Here is a 20,319-nt window from a genome sequence, read left to right as displayed (position 1 = left end):
GCGAATGGTAGCTTACGGTTTATTGGGAGAGTTCCTGGAAAGTGTAGCTGATTAAAGGACGGCATCGAACCAATACAGAGATGTGCTGCTGCCTCATTTGTTACGAGTAGATTCGATCATTACGGAGATGCTTCGTTAACTCAACTGAGGTTCCTTGAAGGGAAGACGACTTTTTTCCCGTAACATTACTGAGAAAATTTAGAGAAGCGTCATTTGCACCTAACTGCAGAATTATTCTTTTGCCGCCAATGTATATTTCGCTTAAGGGCCGCGAAGACAAAAAACAGCTACGATCGGACGGAGGCATATAGGCAGCCGTTTTTCCTCGCTCAATTTGCGACTGTAGCAGGAAAGGGAATGACTGTAGTAGCGGTACGAGCTACCCTCCGCAATACGCTACGGTCTGCGAAAGTATCTAGATATATTTTTCTAGATGTAGAATGGTTAAATATGGAGCGACTGCCGGTTGCCAAGTTAACCCAACTTTCACTCTTTAACCTTCAATCAAAGCAAACTGTGCTGAGGCAGCCCCAGTCTATGCGTCGCTGAGTTACGAGCGCTGAACAGGCACCCCCAAGCTGGTGTCGAGGTTAGACTAACTTGCTAATCCAGTTCTAGTATTCAAAAAGTTATTGGATATTAAGGTTAGTTGCTAGTGAACCTGCTTCAAAAATTGGAATTTTTTTCCGTCTTAAATCAGTATTTAGAGTTTTGTGAACAAAATGGCAGTTCAATGAATCCATTAGGATATCGGGAACATATTTAAAAACAAATTTAAATATAAGTCGGTATGGGGCAACGACCGTGCTTCCGCTGCGGTCGGATGTCAAATGGAGTCCGTATTATTTTGTCACTTCAAAAAGACACTCTGCGTAATCGTTTTTTGAGTTAGCAGCCCTGTTGGCACACACGCTTACCGATTTTCGTTTGTTTTCCTTTGTGTATCTTTGGTTTTCGAGAGCTGCTTGTGTTCAAACTTCTGTACGTGGTTGAGTAGTTGGTGCTGTGTCATTCTCGGAAGCAGTTATACCTCCAAAAAAAGTGTTTTGGAACGGGAATACTTAAGTTTTATTGTAATCGATTTCCTTCGTTGGAAAGTAGACACTGTAATTTCACCCACAAACCAATTGGACGTTATGTCGACTCCCCAAGTGCCTCAATACAGAAGCTAAAACATTTGAGCACCCAGAGAGACATTTCTATAAAATAAGAACAAAACAGTGTAACGGAATGTGTTTCCATAATTGCTGAAGTGAGTGCCGTATGTTCGCTTCTAAATTATGCTGCTTTGTGTGCGCTTTGTGGAAAAGGTGGTATTAAAATCGTCGAAGATTTTGAAGCAGGAAAAGTGTGGTTAGTAAGTTACAAGTGTTTTGTGATTTCTGTGGGGTAACTAAAACTAGGTAGTCTTCTAGATTGTGCAAAAGTAAGAGTTTATAACACAAATATCAGACTTGCATATGGAATGGGGTGTATTGCGAAGGGTAAGAAGGCAGTTCAAACATATTGTGCTATCATGAATTTGCCCCCACCTACAAGATTTGAGAAGTACACAGAGTTACTTCTTGAAAGTCTTGGTCAAATGAGTGCTGTGTCAACGAAGAACGCAGTAGAAGAAACTGTGTTATGCAATGATGGTGACACTAATATAGCTGCAGTCTTTGATGGGACATGGCAGAAGCGTAGTCACCTATCACTGAATGGTGCTGTCACTGCAACATCCCTAGAGAATGGATTGACATAGAATGTCTGACAAAGTACTGCCATGGTTGCTAAGTAAATAACCAGGATCATGTTTGTGTTCAGAATTTTTCTGGGTACAGTGGTGAAATGGAATCTCTACATCTACATCTACATCCATACTCCACAGGCCACCTGACGGTGTGTGGCGGAGGGTACCCTGAGTACCTCTATCGGTTCTCCCGTCTATTCCAGTGTCGTATTGTACGTGGAAAGAAGGATTGTCTATATGCTTCTGTGTGGGCTCTAATCTCTCTGATTTTATCCTCATGGTCTCTTCGCGAGATATACGTAGGAGGGAGCAATATACTGCTTGACTCTTCGGTGAAAGTATGTTCTCGAAACTTTAACAAAAGCCCGTACCGAGCTACTGAGCGTCTCTCCTGCAGAGTCTTCCACTGGAAGTTATCATCTCCGTAACGCTTTCGCGATTACTAAATGATCCTGTAACGAAGCGCGCTGCTCTCCGTTGGATCTTCTCTATCTCTTCTGTCAACCCTACCTGGTGCGGATCCCACACTGCTCAGCAGTATTCAAGCATTGGGCGAACAAGCGTACTGTAACCTACTTCCTTTGTTTTCGGATTGCATTTCCTTAGGATTCTTCCAATGTTACCGACGATCAACTTTATATGATCATTCCATTTTAAATCACTCCTAATGAGTACACCCAGATAATTTATGGAATTAACTGCTTCCAGTTGCTGACCTATTTTGTAGCTAAATGATAAGGGACCTATCTTTCTATGTATTCGCATCACATTACACTTGTCTACATTGAGATTCAATTGCCATTCCATGCACCATGCGTCAATTCGCTGCAGATCCTCCTGCATTTCAGTACAATTTTCCATTGTTGCAACCTCTCGATACACCACAGCATCATCTGCAAAAAGCCTCAGTGAACTTCCGATGTCATCCACCAGGTCATTTATGTATATTGTGAATAGCAACGGTCCTATGACACTCCCCTGCGGCACACCTGAAATCACTCTTACTTCGGAAGACTTCTCTCCATTGAGAATCAGAGGGATCTCCGAATATTTCAAAGGTCAGAAGAGAATTGGTGTACGGTATGTAAAGTTCCTTGGAGACAAACTCTAAACATTTGCGAATGTGTTGGAAAATATGCCTTATGGACAAACTGTAAAAATTGGAAAGTCAAAGTGTGTTGGTCATGTCCAAAAGAGGATGGGCACACGTTAACATAAGCCAATGGAAGATATGAATGGGAAAAAGCTCAGTGATGGCAAACCAATTGGGTCAGGGTCGTTTTACTAAGGAAGAGATGGACAAACTGCAGCTCTTATTACGGTTTAGTCATAAGAAGGAATCGAGAAAATATTGAGACCATGAAGAAAGCAGTATGGGTTACCTTTTTCCATAACACTTCTACAGATGACCATCCACAGCATGCTCCCTGCGACAGTGGTGTAGACACATGGTGTGGATAGAATAAAGCAGCAGCAAATGGTGAGACTTAAGCACACCATCACTCCCTGCCATCTGCAGTATTTGAAGCAATTAAGCCCATATACAGGGACTTAATTGACACTAAACTATTGTCACGGTGGTTATATGGAAGACACAAAATGTTAATGAATGTTTCAGCCATGTGATATGGGAGCACCTGCCTAAAACTGTTTGTTGGTTTCAATACCATGAGGTTAGGTGTATTAGATGCAGTTATTTGCTTTCATGATGGGGCAGTCAGCAGATGTGATGTGTTACAATTGTTAGGACTAACTCCGGGTTTCAATATGAGGCAAGCACTGATGGCAGTTGATTCCTTAAGTTTGGCTGAAGGCAAAAATGGGTTCTTGAGGCAACTAAAGAGGCCACAATAGCAAAGAGGAGCAAGGAAAGGTAGAGAGAAGATGAGGAACACACAAACCAAGAATATTATGCAACTGGAGGGTTTTAAGAATAACAGAGGTGAGTAACAGATGAAATGTACCTTTAAACTGAATTTTCCAAGAAACAAAATTTTCTGACATATTTACTATTCAAGCTAGAGGTCTGAAATTTTGTGACATTTCCAGCTACCATTTGGAGAAAAGTAGACTACAGACACCAGTTTACAATCACCAGGAGGAAAAATATACTCTTATTAATTATAAAAAATTACCTTAATTTTGATTGTCTAATTTATGTATTTATATTATAAAAACTATTGTTTGAAATCATTTGACTGAAGTCTACTTTTTAGATAAGTGTCATAAATGTGTGCACAAAGTTTTAAGCATCTAAGAAAAGTAGTTAATAAGACTACAGAGTTCTAACACAGACTGGCAGGAAAAATTTTAAATTACTGACTGACATAAATGTTTAACTAATATAGTTTATATCAAAGCTGTTCTGGTTATTCCTATACCAAAAATCTTCATCCTTAAAATACTTTCATTGTCCTAAAGTTTCTTTATATTCAGAGTTCACATTATGTAGTTAGACCCTCATAAGCTTTATGAAAATTCTTACTGTTTTTCCAGCCGTTCACTAGCAAGTTACCTTAAAGTTGTTTTAGGACACACACATACTTTGCATAATCTTCATTTATTACGACGCATACAAAATTGAAACTTACCCTCAGGAGCCGATGCACCTCCTTAAGGGTTAACAACTACTGGGGCAGTTCGGCGCCATGTTTTAGTTTGCTCGGAATGTACATTTATCGTTTAAGTCGCGTTTGTTATTTAAATGGAGCCGAAGATGGGTTTTCTAATCTAATAATGTTTCTGTTTTCAATACCGTTAAGCCTGCCCTTTTAGGTAGTGCAGCTGATTGTTTATGGCTGACTATAATAAAGGATGCAGGGGAGTACACGATTATTTAGCGTGTCGACTGCTTGTCTTCAGGAAAGATTGTCAAGCGGTTTTTCTGTTCTTTCCAGATACAGAATTCTGTCGTATTTCGTTTCAAACACGGTTAGAACTTGTCAAGAAACTTGACAATAATTCAAGCAGAATTAGAGCTTGAACGTCGCAAGTTCATTACTTTTTACAGGGTGCTGTTGTCTCTGGCGCTGTTGTCTCGCTCTAGCGACGGAAACCGGTACCTGTGATGTCGAAATCTTAACGCGGCGCGGAATCAAACGCTGCCACACAGCTCACGAGAAAGTGCCATTACACCGCCGCCGTGTCGAAATCGGCAGCGGCAGTAGTAGTTCGAATGAGTATTATGTACTTAAATTTGGAAAGAAGTAATCTGCAGGTAGCTCGAACGTTATGATCCTTTCAAAGAGTGGGAGGGGGGGGGGGGGGGGAGAATTTCGGCCTAGTGCGAGTGGAACTCACGCTTTTACGGTTCCGTACGGAGTTACGTACACAGATAGCTACTATATTTCTTTCATCCCGGGAATCTAGAATCTCTCTTTTTTTCTGTTAACATCTTTTTGCCTGTTATCAACATCGACCTGGTTAGATATCAGTACAAGGAGTTTAAAGACTTTCGAAAATGTTGAGTTCTTTGCGATTTCGTATTTGCCATTTTAGCTCCTGGGAAAATGGGATACAGACGAACAGAGAGGGAGATAAATGACAAAAAAATGACTTTTTCGTGTGATGTAAATACAAATTAACAATTTTCAGATTTTTTCCTTTACTTGTACCGTGAAACATTGCTGCTTACCAAATTTCGTGATCCTAAGTAATCATTTGATGAGTGAGTTTGCGACTATTAAAATATGTGATATAAATTGCCGTATCTTTTAACTGCATTGACTTTGAAGAGTTTCCTTCGTTAAAATTACCGGTTTGTGAAATTAAATTTAGAACCTACTTTACATACACCGCCGGTCTACGTCAGTCGACCACAAGACGCATGAAGACATTTACATTTGTGGGAACATACCATCATTGGAAGATTTTCCCCATTATCAGAATATTCGTAGTGTTGAAAACATTGTTTAACACAACATAATGCTTACAATAACTGTCATATCTACTGAATTGTGAAAACGTACATACTTTAGACTTAACTTCCTGCTCTTCATATCGCTTTCAGTAAGCATCTCTATGCATTTTCTCCGATTTTATCACGTGAAGTTTATTGAAGTCAACTGCTGCTCCCAAAACTTTTTTTATTATATTTTCGTAAGGGCTTAACGCCTAGGCGGCAAAGAGATTATAAGAGATGGTATTGACAATGCTCTGAGAAACGGCGACACGTATCGTCCGTGGCCTTTTGAAGAACAGTCAAATGAAAACACATTCACGCATTGCATTTATTTACCACGAAGAAACATTTAAATATTTTCAATTTAACTCTTCTCCCTGTGACATTCTGTCCTAGGTACCAGTAAATACCAAATGGAATGAACGAACACTGGTTACTTCAGAAACGTACTTTAGGTTTTATAGACAGACATTTCATTTCAAAGGAGTAACCGATCTTACTAGTGTGTGTGGGAGTGGGGGGAGGGTTTTTTTAATGCAGGAACTGTACTATAATCTTTGAGTTTTAGGACGAAGAGAATCTGTATCGGGATTTTCGATCTCTATTCCTTTGGAAACGAGCCCTTAAATGTTAATAATATATCACCCTGGCCAATACTTTACAAGATTGCATGGTACTGCACTTGACCAAGGAATCCCATAACGGCTATTATATTTCAGTAACGTGACAGATACGATTAGTTAATACAGGGCTCTCCTGAGCCATGGACCTTGCCTCGGCGATACAGATAGCCGTACCGTAGCGGCAATCACAACGGAGGGGACTGACTGACTGACTGACTGACTGACTGACTGACTGACTGACTGACTGACTGACTGACTGACTGACTGACTGACTGACTGACTGACTGACTGACTGACTGACTGACTGACTGACTGACTGACTGACTGACTGACTGACTGTCCTGTAACGTTAACCAAAACGGCCTTTTTGTGCTGGTACTGCCAACGGCTGATACCAAGGGGAAACTACAGCCGTATTTTTTCCCGATGCCATTCAGCTCTACTGCATGGTTAAATGATGAAAGCGTCCTCTTGGGTAAAATATTTTGGAGGTAAAATATTCCACCATTCGGATGTCCGGGCGGGGACTACTCAGCAGGATGTCATTATCAGGAGAAACAAAAGTGGTTTTCTACGGATCAGATATGGAATATCAGATCCAGGAGGAACAGAACTTTTGATCAGGTGAATACAGTGTTATAATTGTAAAATCAAATAGGGGCAATGCAGGAGTAGATTTAATAATGAATAACCAAGCAGGAACATGGGTAAGCTACTATGGACAGCATAGCCAAATTAGACACGAAAGCCCACACCCACCACAATAGTACAAGTTTGTATGCCAACTAGCTCCTCAGATGATGAAATGCATGATGAGATAAAAGAAATTATTCAGGTAGTGAATGCAGACGAAAATTTAATAGTCATGGGTGACTGGAATTCGAGAGTAGGAAAAGGGAGAGAAGGAAACAGTGGGTGAATATGGACTGGGGGGAAGAAATGAAAGAGGAAGCCGTCTGGTAGAGTTTTGCACAGAGCATAACTTAATCATAGCTAACACTTGGTTCAAGAATCATGAAGGGAGGCTGTATACATGGAAGAATCCTGGAGATACTAGAAGGTATCAGATTATATAACGGTAAGACACAGATTTAGGAACCAGGTTTTAAATTTTAAGACATACCAGGGGCAGATGTGGACTGACCACAATCTATTGGTTATGATTAAACTGAAGAAACTGCAGACAGGTGGGAATTTAAGAAGATGGGACCTGGCTAAACTGAAAGAACCAGAGGTTGTACAGAGTTTGAGGGAGAGCATAAGGGAACAATGGACAAGAATGGGGGAAAGACGTACAGCAGAAAAAGAATGGGTAGCTCTGAGGGGTGAAATAGTGAAGGCAGCAGAGGATCAAGTAGGTAAAAAGACGAGGGCTAATAGAAATCCTTGGGTGACAGAAGAAATATTGAATTTAATTGATGAAAGGAGAAAATATAAAAATGCAGTAAATGAAGCAGGCAAAAAGGAATACTGACGTCTCAAATATGAAATCGACAGGAAGTGCAAAATGGCTAAGCAGGCATGGCTAGAGGACAAATGTAAGGAGCTAGACGCTTATCTCACTAGGGGTAAGATAGATACTGCCTACAGGAAAAGATAACCACTTCCATGAATATCAAGAACTCAGACGGAAACCCAGTTGTAAGCAAATAAGGGAAAGCAGAAAGGTCGAAGGAGTATATTGAGGGTCTATACAAGGGCGATGTACTTCAGGACAATATTATGGAAATGGAAGAGGATGTAGATGAAGACGAAATGGGAGATACGATTCTGCGTTAAGTGACTGACAGAGCACTGAAAGACCTGATTCGAAACAAGGCCCCGGGAGTAGACAACATTCCATTAGAACTACTGTTGGCCTTGGGAGAGCCAGTCCTGACAAAACTCTACCATCCGGTGAGCAAGATGTATGAGACAGGCGAAATACCCTCAGACTTCAAGAAGAATATAATAATTCCAATCCCAAAGAAAGCAGGTGTTGACAGATGTGAAAATTACCGAACTATCAGTTTAATAAGTCACAGCTGCAAAATACTAACGCGAATTCTGTACAGACGAATGGAAAAACTGGTAGAAGTCGACCTCGGGGAAGATCAATTTGGATTCCGTAGAAATATTGGAACACGTGAGGCAATACTGACCTTACGACTTATCTTAGAAGCTAGATAAAGGAAAGGTAAACCTACGTCTCTAGCATCTGTAGACTTAGAGAAAGCTTTTGACAATGTTAACTGGAATACTCTCTCAAATTCTGAAGGTGGCAGGGGTAAAATACAGGGAGCGAAAGGCTATTTACAATTTGTACAGAAACCAGATGGCAGTCATAAGAGTCGAGGGGCATGAAAGGGAAGCAGTGGTTGGGAAGGGAGTGAGACAGGGTTGTAGCCTCTCCCTGATGTTATTCAATCTGTGTATTGAGCAAGCAGTCGAGGAAACAAAAGAAAAATTTGGAGCATTTATTAAAATCCATGGAAAAGAAATAAAAACTTTGAGGTTTGCCGATGACATTGTAATTCTAGCAGAGACAGCAAAGGACTTGTAAGAGCAGTTTAACGGAATGGACGGTGTCTTGAAAGGAGGGTACAAGATGAACATCAAGAAAAGCAAAAAGAGGATAACGGAATGTAGTCAAATTAAGTCAGGTGATGCTGAGGGAATTAGTTTAGGAAATGAGACACTTAAAGTAGTAAAGGAGTTTTGCTATTTGGGGAGCAAAATAACTGATGATGGTCGAAGCAGAGAAGATATAAAATGCAGACTGGCAATGGCAAGGAAAACGTTTCTAAAAAGAGAAATTTGTTAACATGGGGTATAGATTTAAGTGCCAGGAAGTCATTTCTGAAAGTATTTGTATGGAGTGCAGCCATGTATGAAAGTGAATCATGGACGATAAATACACTCCTGGAAATGGAAAAAAGGACACATTGACACCGGTGTGTCAGAACCACCATACTTGCTCCGGACACTGCGAGAGGGCTGTACAAGCAATGATCACACGCACGGCACAGCGGACACCAGGAACCGCGGTGTTGGCCGTCGAATGGCGCTAGCTGCGCAGCATTTGTGCACCGCCGCCGTCAGTGTCAGCCAGTTTGCCGTGGCATACGGAGCTCCATCGCAGTCTTCAACACTGGTAGCATGCCGCGACAGCGTGGACGTGAACCGTATGTGCAGTTGACGGACTGAGCGAGGGCGTATAGTGGGCATGCGGGAGGCCGGGTGGACGTACCGCCGAATTGCTCAACACGTGGGGCGTGAGGTCTCCACAGTACATCGATGTTGTCGCCAGTGGTCGGCGGAAGGTGCACGTGCCCGTCGACCTGGGACCGGACCGCAGCGACGCACGGATGCACGCCAAGACCGTAGGATCCTACGCAGTGCCGTAGGGGACAGCACCGCCACTTCCCAGCAAATTAGGGACACTGTTGCTCCTGGGGTATCGGCGAGGACCATTCGCAACCGTCTCCATGAAGCTGGGCTATGGTCCCGCACACCGTTAGGGCGTCTTCCGCTCACGCCCCAACATCGTGCAGCCCGCCTCCAGTGGTGTCGCGACAGGCGTGAATGGAGGGACGAATGGAGACGTGTCGTCTTCAGCGATGAGAGTCGCTTCTGCCTTGGTGCCAATGATGGTCGTATGCGTGTTTGGCACCGTGCAGGTGAGCGCCACAACAGGACTGCATACGACTGAGGCACATAGGGCCAACACCCGGCATCATGGTGTGGGGAGCGATCTCCTACACTGGCCGTACACCTCTGGTGATCGTCGAGGGGACACTGAATAGTGCACGGTACATCCAAACCGTCATCGAACCCATCGTTCTACCATTCCTAGACCGGCAAGGGAACTTGCTGTTCCAACAGGACAATGCACGTCCGCATGTATCCCGTGCCACCCAACGTGCTCTAGAAGGTGTAAGTCAACTACCCTGGCCAGCAAGATCTCCGGATCTGTCCCCCATTGAGCATGTATGGGACTGGATGAAGCGTCGTCTCACGCGGTCTGCACGTCCAGCACGAACGTTGGTCCAACTGAGACGCCAGGTGGAAATGGCATGGCAAGCCGTTCCACAGGACTACATCCAGCATCTCTACGATCGTCTCCATGGGAGAATAGCAGCCTGCATTGCTGCGAAAGGTGGATATACACTGTACTAGTGCCGACATTGTGCATGCTCTGTTGCCTGTGTCTATGTGCCTGTGGTTCTGTCAGTGTGATCATGTGATGTATCTGACCCCAGGAATGTGTCAATAAAGTTTCCCCTTCCTGGGACAATGAATTCACGGTGTTCTTATTTCAATTTCCAGGAGTGTAGTTTCGACAAGAAGAGAACAGAAGCTTTCGAAATGTGGTGCTACAGAAGAATGCTGAAGATTAGATGGGTAGATCACATAACTAATGAGGAGGTATTGAACAGAATTGGGGAGAAGAGGCGTTTGTGGCACAACTTCGCAAGAACAAGGGATAGGTTGGTAGGACATGTTCAGAGGCATCAAGGGATCACCAATTTAGTACTGGAGGGCAGCGTGGTGGATAAAAATCGTAGAGGGATAGCAAGAGATAACTACACTAAGCAGATTCAGAAGGATGTGTGTTGCAGTAAGTACTGAGAGATGAAGCAGCTTGCACAGGATAGGGTAGCATGGAGAGCTGCATCAAACCAGTCTCAGGACTGCAGACCACAACAACACTTCGTTTAACACTAATGAAAGAAGATTGTGTACGTGGAAAAGACCTGGAGACACCGGAAGGTTTCAAATTGATTACATAATGGTGAGATATTTCGGAACCAGGTTTTAAATTTTAAGGCATTTCCAGGGGCATATATGATCGCAGTCCACAATTTATTGGTTATGAACTGAAGATTAAAATTGAAGAAACTGCAAAAGGGTAGGAATTTAAAGGGATGGGACATGGATAAACCGAAAGAACCGGAGGTTTTGGAAAGTTTCAGAGGAAGAGTAAGGGAACGAATGACAAAAAAACGGAAAGGAATACAATAGAAGAAGAATGGGGGTGGGTGGTGGTGGGGGTGGTGGCAATATAGTTGGGGTGGTGGGGGTGGTGGCAATATAGTTGGGGTGGTGGCAATATAGTTGGGGGATAAAATGGGATATATGATACTGCGTGGAGAATATGGAAGATCACAAAGACCTACGTCAAAACAAGCCCCAGGAGTAGACACCATTCCGTTAGAGCTACCGACAGCCTTCGGGGAGCCAGCCATGACGAAACTCTTCTGTCTGGTGAGCAATATGTGTAAGACAGGTGAAATACCTGCGGACTTCAAGAGGAATATAGTAATTCCAATTCTAAAGAGGGCGAAAGTGCTGACAGGTGTGAAAATTACCGAAGTATCAGCTTAATTAGTCACAGTCGCAGAATACTAACATGAATACCTTACAGACGAATGGAAAAGCTCGTGGACGCCGACCTCAGATAGGATTAGTTTGGATTCCGTGGGTATGTTGGAACATGTGAGGCAATAATGACCTTACGACTTCTTTTAGATATATGTTACGGAAAGAAACATACATTTATAGCAATTGTAAGACTTAGATAGATAGCATTCCAATCAACGTTGTCAAAAGCTTTCTCTAATTCGAAAGGTGGTAGGGGCATAGGAAGCGAAGGGCTATTTACAATTTATACCAAAACCAGATGGCAGTTATAACAGTCGAGGGGCATGAAAGGGAGGCAGTGGTTGGGAAGGGAGTCAGAGGGTTGTAGCCTCTCCCCGATGTTATTCAATCTGTATATTGAGCAATCTGTATATTGAGCAAGCAGTAGGGGGAAACAAAACGAAAATCTGGAGTACAAATTAAAATCCAGTGAGAAGCAATAAAAACTTTGAGGTTTGCCGATGACATTGTGATTCTGTCAGAGATAGCGGAAGACTTGGAAGAGCAGTTGAATGGATGGACAGTATCTTGAGAGGATACAAGGTGAACATCGATAAAAGCCTAAACGTAGGCAATGGAATGTAGTCAAATTAGATTCAGGCGATGCTGAGGGAACTATTACGAAATGCGACAAAGTAGTGGATGAGTTCTGTTATTTGGGAAGCTAAGTAACTGATGATGGTCGAAGTAGGCTGGCAACGGCAAAATAAAAGCAATTCTGAAGAAATGCTTGTTGATATCGAGTATAGATTTAAATGTGAGTGAGCCCTTGCTAAAAGTATTTGTATGAAGTGTAGCCACATATGGAAGTGAAACATAGACGATAAACAATTTAAACAAAAAGGAATAGAAGCTTTTGAGATGTGGTACTACAGAAGAATGGTGAAGAATAGATGGGTAGATCATGTAACTGACGAGGAGGTACTGAATAGAACTGGGGAGAAGAGAAATTTGTGGTTTATCCCGACTAAAAGAAGGAGAAGAAGGGATCGGTTGGTAGGGGTCTGCCAGTCTGAGGCATCAAGGGATCACCAATTTCGTACTGGAGGGAAGCGTGGGGTGGGGGGATCGTAGAAGGATATAGAGGGATACCGGGAGATGAATACAGCAGGCAGATTCATAAGGATCTTTGTAGCAACAGTTACACAGAGATGAAGAGGTCTGCGCAGGATAGAGTTGCATGGCGAGCTGCATAAAACCAGCCTTTGCGCTGAATACGAACAACGAACAACAGGGCTGCATTTAGAATGAAGTGATCCATAACACAAATGAAAACTATATGTCAAAGATATTTAAATACATGAATCCTGACGTAACATTTAAGTAAGTTCGTAGTGATGGTCGAGTGCCATCTGATTTACTAGAGGATTTAACAAGACTATGCGAGGTTACATATTTATCGCTTTAATTCAATCAATTTCTCTGTATATTCGAAAAATACTTTTAATTCACGCAATGCTAGTTCATATATTACTGTCATAGCGTATTTGTATGTGAAAACATACAGCGGTCCGTTACAACCGATACTAATTATCCTGTACTCCATTTTTCCTACGTATTATTTCACTACACATATTTGAATATTATGATTAAGGTGAACATAAAATCAATTAGAGTACTGAAGAGGTAGCGCTGGCGTAATTCCTGTGCGTATTACGACGTTACTTTATTCAAAGGTATGTCTGTAGCAAATGGAAACTTTTCCTCCATCGACGGACAAAAAACCTAACACATGGAAGCCACGCAAACACAGCTTACAGTCGCCGCAACACTGGCATCCGTACGCTGGCGCGCTCTGTGGTGCCACGAGGAACTACGTCCGCCTACGGCGTACTGTCGGGCAACACCGCAAGCAGTTTTCTAACGCGCATACCCACGCTACTGTTACATCTGCATCTTCCCCTGTACAGTACGAATGAAGTACCCCAGCATTCGGGAACAGAAAGTTAACACCTAAGATTACGACGTCCCACATTAACTAGACAGCGCAAAATCGAAAAGACTGTCGCCAACGTTCGATGGAACAGAGCACGAAAATTAACACACGTTGGGATTAACCGTGGAGATTTAATACTGAGCAAACGCAACAACTAGTGGACATAGAACTCAGATTTAAAGTTGTCCATAGTAGAAGCAAAAAAAACAGCGTGAAGTGTCCGACTAAAATACGATTAATTACGAATACTGTCTCCCTGTTTGATTTATCCGCATCCGTCCTAAGTTTTAGTACAGTGTGACAATGGCCACCGTTTACAATGAAAGTTTGGCGGTAATACTGGGTTTCTTCTGTTTCTTTTCTGGTGAGGATAAATACCAACATTTGCGGTATCTGTGGAACGTGGAAAAGTGGAGTACGTACTTTGAAAACGAGCAGCAGTAATGCAGTTTCTTTTTGTTAGCAATTATTCAGTTATCACTGCTCAAAAGTAGTTTCGCCTTTCGTTTAGTGAAGTGTATGACGTCCTCTATGAAGTATGCGGCATGTTAAATCCCAGAGAACACCAGCAGTACAATTGATGATAAATGTAACAGGGCATACTGTTGGTAATTAAGTATTGAAAGGGCGACAGCCATAATCACGAACAGCCCAAATAAATGTGCAAGGAGCTTGTCACAAGAAATGCACATTCTTTCAGTAAGACGGTTCAACAACCCCCGCCTTGGTCTTGAAGCAAGGAAATTACAGCAACAAAAATTTTCCAATCACATGTTTTTCGGGTTTCGGTGACACTGAATGGTCTCCCCGTTCCCAGATGTAAATGCTACAAATTTGTATGGGGGTGTCTAAAGTTTATATCAATCTGAAAGTGACAGAAACAAAAGTCACACTTGCGTAAAGTTATAGATGAACTGCTAGTTCGTAGCCAAGAATGCATGTCTATATTCAAAATATAGACAATATTTGTTACTTTTCCGTATTTTCATTACTTACAGTTTCAGTTTTGTAGCTAAAAGTTTAGCTCGAATTGCAGTAAATATAAATGTGATCATTGATGTATTGTGACCCTTTATTGGATCGCGTTGAAGTCCGCCACATCCTATGCAGTAACTACAATGGCCATTCGATAGTATATAATGGAAGATTATCCGTAGGCTTGAAACAATTTGAAATTGTTTTTACAATATGCAACTTAGACAGGTCTTTTATGCACTCGAGTCCTCATTTTAACGATATGCTAACAGTCATTTATTTCTCTTGCTTCAAACACTTAGCCGCGCCGAGTAGTCGCGCGTTCTGAAGCGTCTTGGTCACCTCACTATATCTGCTATTTTTAAGTAACAGTGCTAGACAAAGCAGGAGCAATCGCAGTTTTTTGGGCACATTAATCAAACGAACCGATACAACATAGCCCCTGACATGAGAAAGCGTTGAATCGAAAGTCGTTACTTGGCAACAGCTGAACGTCAGCACAGCGACAGCTCACAATGTCATGTGTACACGACTCACCGCTGTCTCAGATTAGTGCGTCCACTGTGTGAACAACGGCGCAGTGGTTGATGAACCTGCGCTAGCTACCCCGCAATACGTCTGTCGCTGAAGCGCCCTTACCTGGTAAAACTACATCGACCAGGTTCTGGTTCTTTCGCTCCCGTTGCGACGCCTTTCTCGCAACAGTGCTGTCTTGAGAAACGGGCGAGGGCAATTGCGCAGACATTCGCTAATGACAGTACTCAGCACTTAGCGTTATTTTTTCCCTCTGCTGCTCGTTATGCAGCACTGAAAGCTACTCCAGGGCTTCGGATGCAGCGGATCGCATCAACACTGTAAAGCAGTAGTTTCACTCGCCGCACACTGAAAATATCATTCGACGGCCGACTGGCAACGTGCCATCTTGTCCGCTCGTCAAGCCCTACACATGCACGCCCCTGACTCCGCTAAAGCTAACTGGAACCGCGCATGCGCATCGCTTTCAATCATCAGTATGGTTTCACGACCTTTAAAGCTGGAGGCGGGGTCAGAGCAAGGAGCAGAACATTAACCCTTAAATTTTGCCAAGTAAGGTCATGTGAAGCTCCCACCACGCTTCCTACAAATTTTTAAGTGCCGCCACTGAAAACAGTCTCGCTACTGTTGTATGGAGCATTCAACATATCGTATAATAAAGTATAATACAATATACTATAATATAGTGTAATAGGAAGCATAATAAACATAAGTGAAAAGATTGCGTTTTCAGACTTGTACCTTGACTTACGTTAAAATTCTGTTACAAAATATTACGTATGCGTCAAGAAGTCTTTAATCTTTTCATTTCAAGGAAACTTAAGACAGACTTCACTTCATATGAAATCATATCTAAGTTCTGGTCACATTACGACAGTTTTTCCTATTTTCCTATCACATAACCAGTGCCGGTACCAGAACACTTCCATAAAAGCGATTAATTTAGAAGGCTCTCCCATTTGGATTAGACATATTTTTCAGATGGTAGAGATCTTATGAACATGCAGACTACTTAATACCCTGGACGTGAAGTTGTACGTACGAAGAAGAATCCGCGTTGACTTCGACCTCATATCACAAAGGCTCGGAAGCTTTCAAACTCGCGTTTGAAAAAGGTGAGACAATTCACTTCGACTTCTGATGGCGTTACGTGACGGGACGAAACGAAAAACTTAAATCCACCGCTACACGCTGGAGACAAAACTGAAGGGAAAACAGCGCCTTTGCGATGGTGCAAATGCACCGAGAAAGTGGAAACGTTCGTCGGCGAGGTTTTTTTCCTTAACAGGGTGTCACTATTTAGCGAATGCTCAAACGGAAATTTATCTTGAGTACTTTGACAATTCCTGTACCTTCAGCATCAATCCACTATCAAGGAGCTAAAGCTATCGCACCCAATTCCTCTGTTGCAATGAAAAATGGCACAAGTCAGGTTCCAATGAATTTCCTCCCCCAGTCTTTTCCCAGACTGTGGTTTCTTCAGGTTATCTAACCTAACGAGTCATTCAGATAGCACAGATTCTCGACAAAGGAAAGGTGCAAGAGAGTGTTGTACATGTATCGAGGTGCAATATCTTCCAAGACGACACTGGGAGGTAAGTGAGAAAGATGCATACGCGATTCGTGCGAAAAACCTAAACTGATTACAGGTCGAACACTAATCCTGACTGATTTAGATAAATGGGGATCAGCATTGTCACCAATTAACTGTAACTTTTCTGTCAAAAGATCTCAATTTGCTTTTCAGTGAACTTGTAGCAGTTACTCTGTTTTATAAATGCAATATTTTTTTCGAAATCCAAAAATCTTGAAAATATTTCTGTACTTAAATCATTTGATAGCCCCTCCTCAAAGAAGTAAGCATTTTTAAACAATAGAGTTATTTCAGACAAAGGAGTAGGTCAAAATACGTCGATAAAGACAACTAATTCCCAACACAAGATGACAGTCTAATTTGTGATAACTAAATAAAATATGAATAAGAAAATAGGTTACTTTTCAAACAAGTTGCTGACAAAATCGGATTCCGGTTCCTTTTGTCAGATCAAATGCTACCGATTGATATGAGAGTAATTTTCCATTCCATTTTAATTTCGGTAATATATTAGCTTTTGCTCTTATGTTGTTTCCACTTCAATCCTTTCGACCAATATCTTCTAAACATGGTTTTTATGTTCTCCGAACGAACACTCACTAAGGAACTCCAATTTTTATTATGATGCAGTGAATCACACAGTAATAAATTATGTAAACACGAATGGGTTTAATTCATGACGTCAACGTGAGATAGTTCGTTTGGCGCTTTATCAATGACCACACAAGTCACTATGCTACAAGAATCCGTTTCAGCAGAGGGTGTCTAGATAAGGTAGTGTCACACAATACAAGTCACACCAGTTTCGTCGGTGTCTTCGCGTGTCATCTTTACTGTGGCAACACAGATTACAGCCACGTTGAATTTTCAGCCAATATGAGTTGGTACGTTTCTTGTCTGCAACGTTCCTCAATTTATTCAATGTCAACACAAAAATTCTCAAAACCTCACGAGAAGTCTTTCACCATCACCTGTAGATGAAATGGCGAACTCAAAATTAAAAAGGTACGTACATTCACGAAAATGATATGTTTTACATTCACCGAGACTAGAATACTTGCCAGCAAACGACAGATCACACAAACCACCCTCTTAAGGCCTGAGCGCAAAAATCTGAAAATCCGGGACCGAGCGATAACATTATCAGCAGCAGTGTGCAATGGATGGATATGGTACAGCAATGAGTGTTTGTGAATAATACGTTCGGACGAACCATCAATACTGTTCGAGTTTATCGCAGGCTAACCAAAGAAACAAGATTTCCTTCAAGATGACGGTGGGTGTGTGATGGGGAGGGTTACCGTTTCACGCTCCTTGTCAAAGTCGGCCAAAGTACATTCTTCACTTCGGATGTTGGTTAATTAACAATTATTATTATTAATCTTAACATTTCGCCAGTTACATGTATTCTTTCCGGAATCCGTTTCACTCGTATTATTGTATGTATCGCCATTAGAAAACGTTTAACTGTTTACGCTATTTTGGTAATCGTCTGTTTGTGATTGCGATGAGTATGTGTGGTGTTTGGACGTGCAAAATTTCAACATATGTGAGACTTTTCCTGAAAATAGAACCTATTTACAGAAACGTTAATCGTAACTTGGGGAATATTCCGCGTGAAATGAAAAGAGTATATTGAATTTACTATACTGCAGTAATATTTATCCCTATGGAAAAAATCGACTTACAGGCGTATCCGGATCGCACATGGAACTTAGATATCCTAGTTCCCTTCAGTTTTAGAAAATTCATCTGTAAGCTGAAACAAAGTGACACACAGTGAATCATAACCTCTCTTCTTTCTTCGAGGAACTTCCTGTTACAATGACCTTTGGTGCCACCAAGAGCTTGTAATGCCACAGAAGCCCAGAGTGAGCAAACGCCGATCGAATCTACACATTGGCTTATCGCTGCACTATCCTAGCTACAGAAGCAGCTACACGGCTTCTGAAAGCAATGTATTACAAGCCAGACAGTGAGTTAAAATCACTGAGCTGAGAATATAAAATGCATGAAATTGTAATATACTTCGACGATTTCACAACTGGCAAGAGGTGCTTTTCTTGTTTGAAGTGTTTGTACAATACTATTTCTTGCATGCAATACAACACAGTTGTGTTTAAAACCTACGCCAGTACGTATATCTGCAACCGTCGACATTTTTTCGTTTTTCCGCATACAGAACAGCCCGCAAACTTCTCTCTTAAGCCTTTTTACGGGGGAAGTGGACTCTCAACCCCATCCCCGCCTCCATGGAAAAAGCATTGAATTAACTTTTGTTTAGGCTCTCGCGCCTCATCGGGAATGGTGTCAGGTAGGCAGCACTTCTCGCTTTTACATGTCACTATTCAGAGTACTCAAAGAACACCTTTACGACTTGCTAAACTGGACTTTCTACCCACCTTCAATACTTCACCACTGTTGTAGCCAACACTTATGAAAATGTATCGTGATAATTCATCGTAATCTTTAACTTAATTAGGTATACCTTCCGTACATAGATGCCCCATTTCTCGCGCAGAGAGAGAGAGAGAGAGAGAGAGAGAGAGAGAGAGAGAGAGAGAGAGAGAGAGAGAGATAGAGAGAGAGAGAGAGGAGGGGGGGTGGAGGAGGGGTGGTGGTGGTGGTCTGGTTTCTGGTTTCCCAGACTATAACAAATATGCCAGACATAAAAAGTGAAGCTTTAAGAGTTACTCTTCTGTTCTGCGTAGCTTCATTAGTTGGCATGCTCACTGCATTTCATGAATGCATTCTATACGTAACGGATAGCTGTGGACTGATATGCTACACATCAATCGTGGTTTACGTCTATAATCGTGCAATGGGCAGCTGTGCGACGCACCGCAGTTAGTGGCCACTCAAAAGCGGTGACAGACAGCGCAGAACGAGCGCTATCGATCTTCTGGCTATAGGTCACGCGTTACATATGTACTTATGCTGCGATGTTTCGCGTAGCCAGGACAGTCTACTGTAGATACCGAAAACATTACTTTGTCGGAGCGCTGCTAGTCAGAATAGAAACGAGGTAAATGCGTTGCAGCGACAGCACAAAACCAGTAAAAAGACGAGACTTGCTACATCATATATTCTTCAGAATATACGTTACTGCGTTTCCTTTAAGATTTTCTTTGTTGTTGACAGTTAAGTCTCTACAAACTGAAGAGACTCACAGATCTGCCAAGTAGCTGAAAGACGTTGCTACATTGACGTGTAATTAACTATAACTGCCTAGTTAATTTAGGAAAACCACCAAAAAATTTGTGAAGGCTGAAAGTGTGAAACTTTAAACTGAATCGGGAATCGAATCCGGACCTCAAACTGTAGAGTTTGGAAAGTACGAGAGTAGTAGTATCAGAATTAAAACTGGAGGCAGGTAATGATTACAACTGTATAATTCAGTTGTTACGCGGATGCTCGCGAAAGACATGGTCTGGGTTCGTCTGGGTTCGCGTCCTGGCCGAATACTTCGTTTAATCCATCGTCATTAGTTTCACAATTGCGTATACACCGCTACGGTGTCAATGATTCATACTGGCACCTGATGATTGACAAGGAATTGACAACAGTGTCCCCAAAATGCCAAGTAACGATTTGCAAAGGTATTTTCCTTGCCGTTTTAGT

The 20,319-nt window shown here is 42.1% G+C and overlaps 1 protein-coding gene across 1 annotated transcript in view; it reads right to left on the bottom strand.

Moving 5' to 3' along the window:
• The window catches only part of LOC126336943 (tumor protein D54), an 80,543-nt gene extending 64,996 nt beyond the window's left edge, over nucleotides 1–15,547 (bottom strand). Inside the window, exon 1 of the mRNA XM_050001121.1 lies at nucleotides 15,210–15,547. Within this exon, the coding sequence (XP_049857078.1) occupies nucleotides 15,210–15,315 (106 nt within the window). The 5' untranslated portion in view covers nucleotides 15,316–15,547. The remainder of the gene's footprint in view (nucleotides 1–15,209) is intronic.
• Nucleotides 15,548–20,319: the final 4,772 nt, after the last annotated feature.

This window comes from Schistocerca gregaria, chromosome 2, assembly GCF_023897955.1.
Source record: "Schistocerca gregaria isolate iqSchGreg1 chromosome 2, iqSchGreg1.2, whole genome shotgun sequence".
NCBI classification, from domain to species: domain Eukaryota; kingdom Metazoa; phylum Arthropoda; class Insecta; order Orthoptera; family Acrididae; genus Schistocerca; species Schistocerca gregaria.
This window is presented reverse-complemented; position numbering and strand designations above follow the sequence as displayed.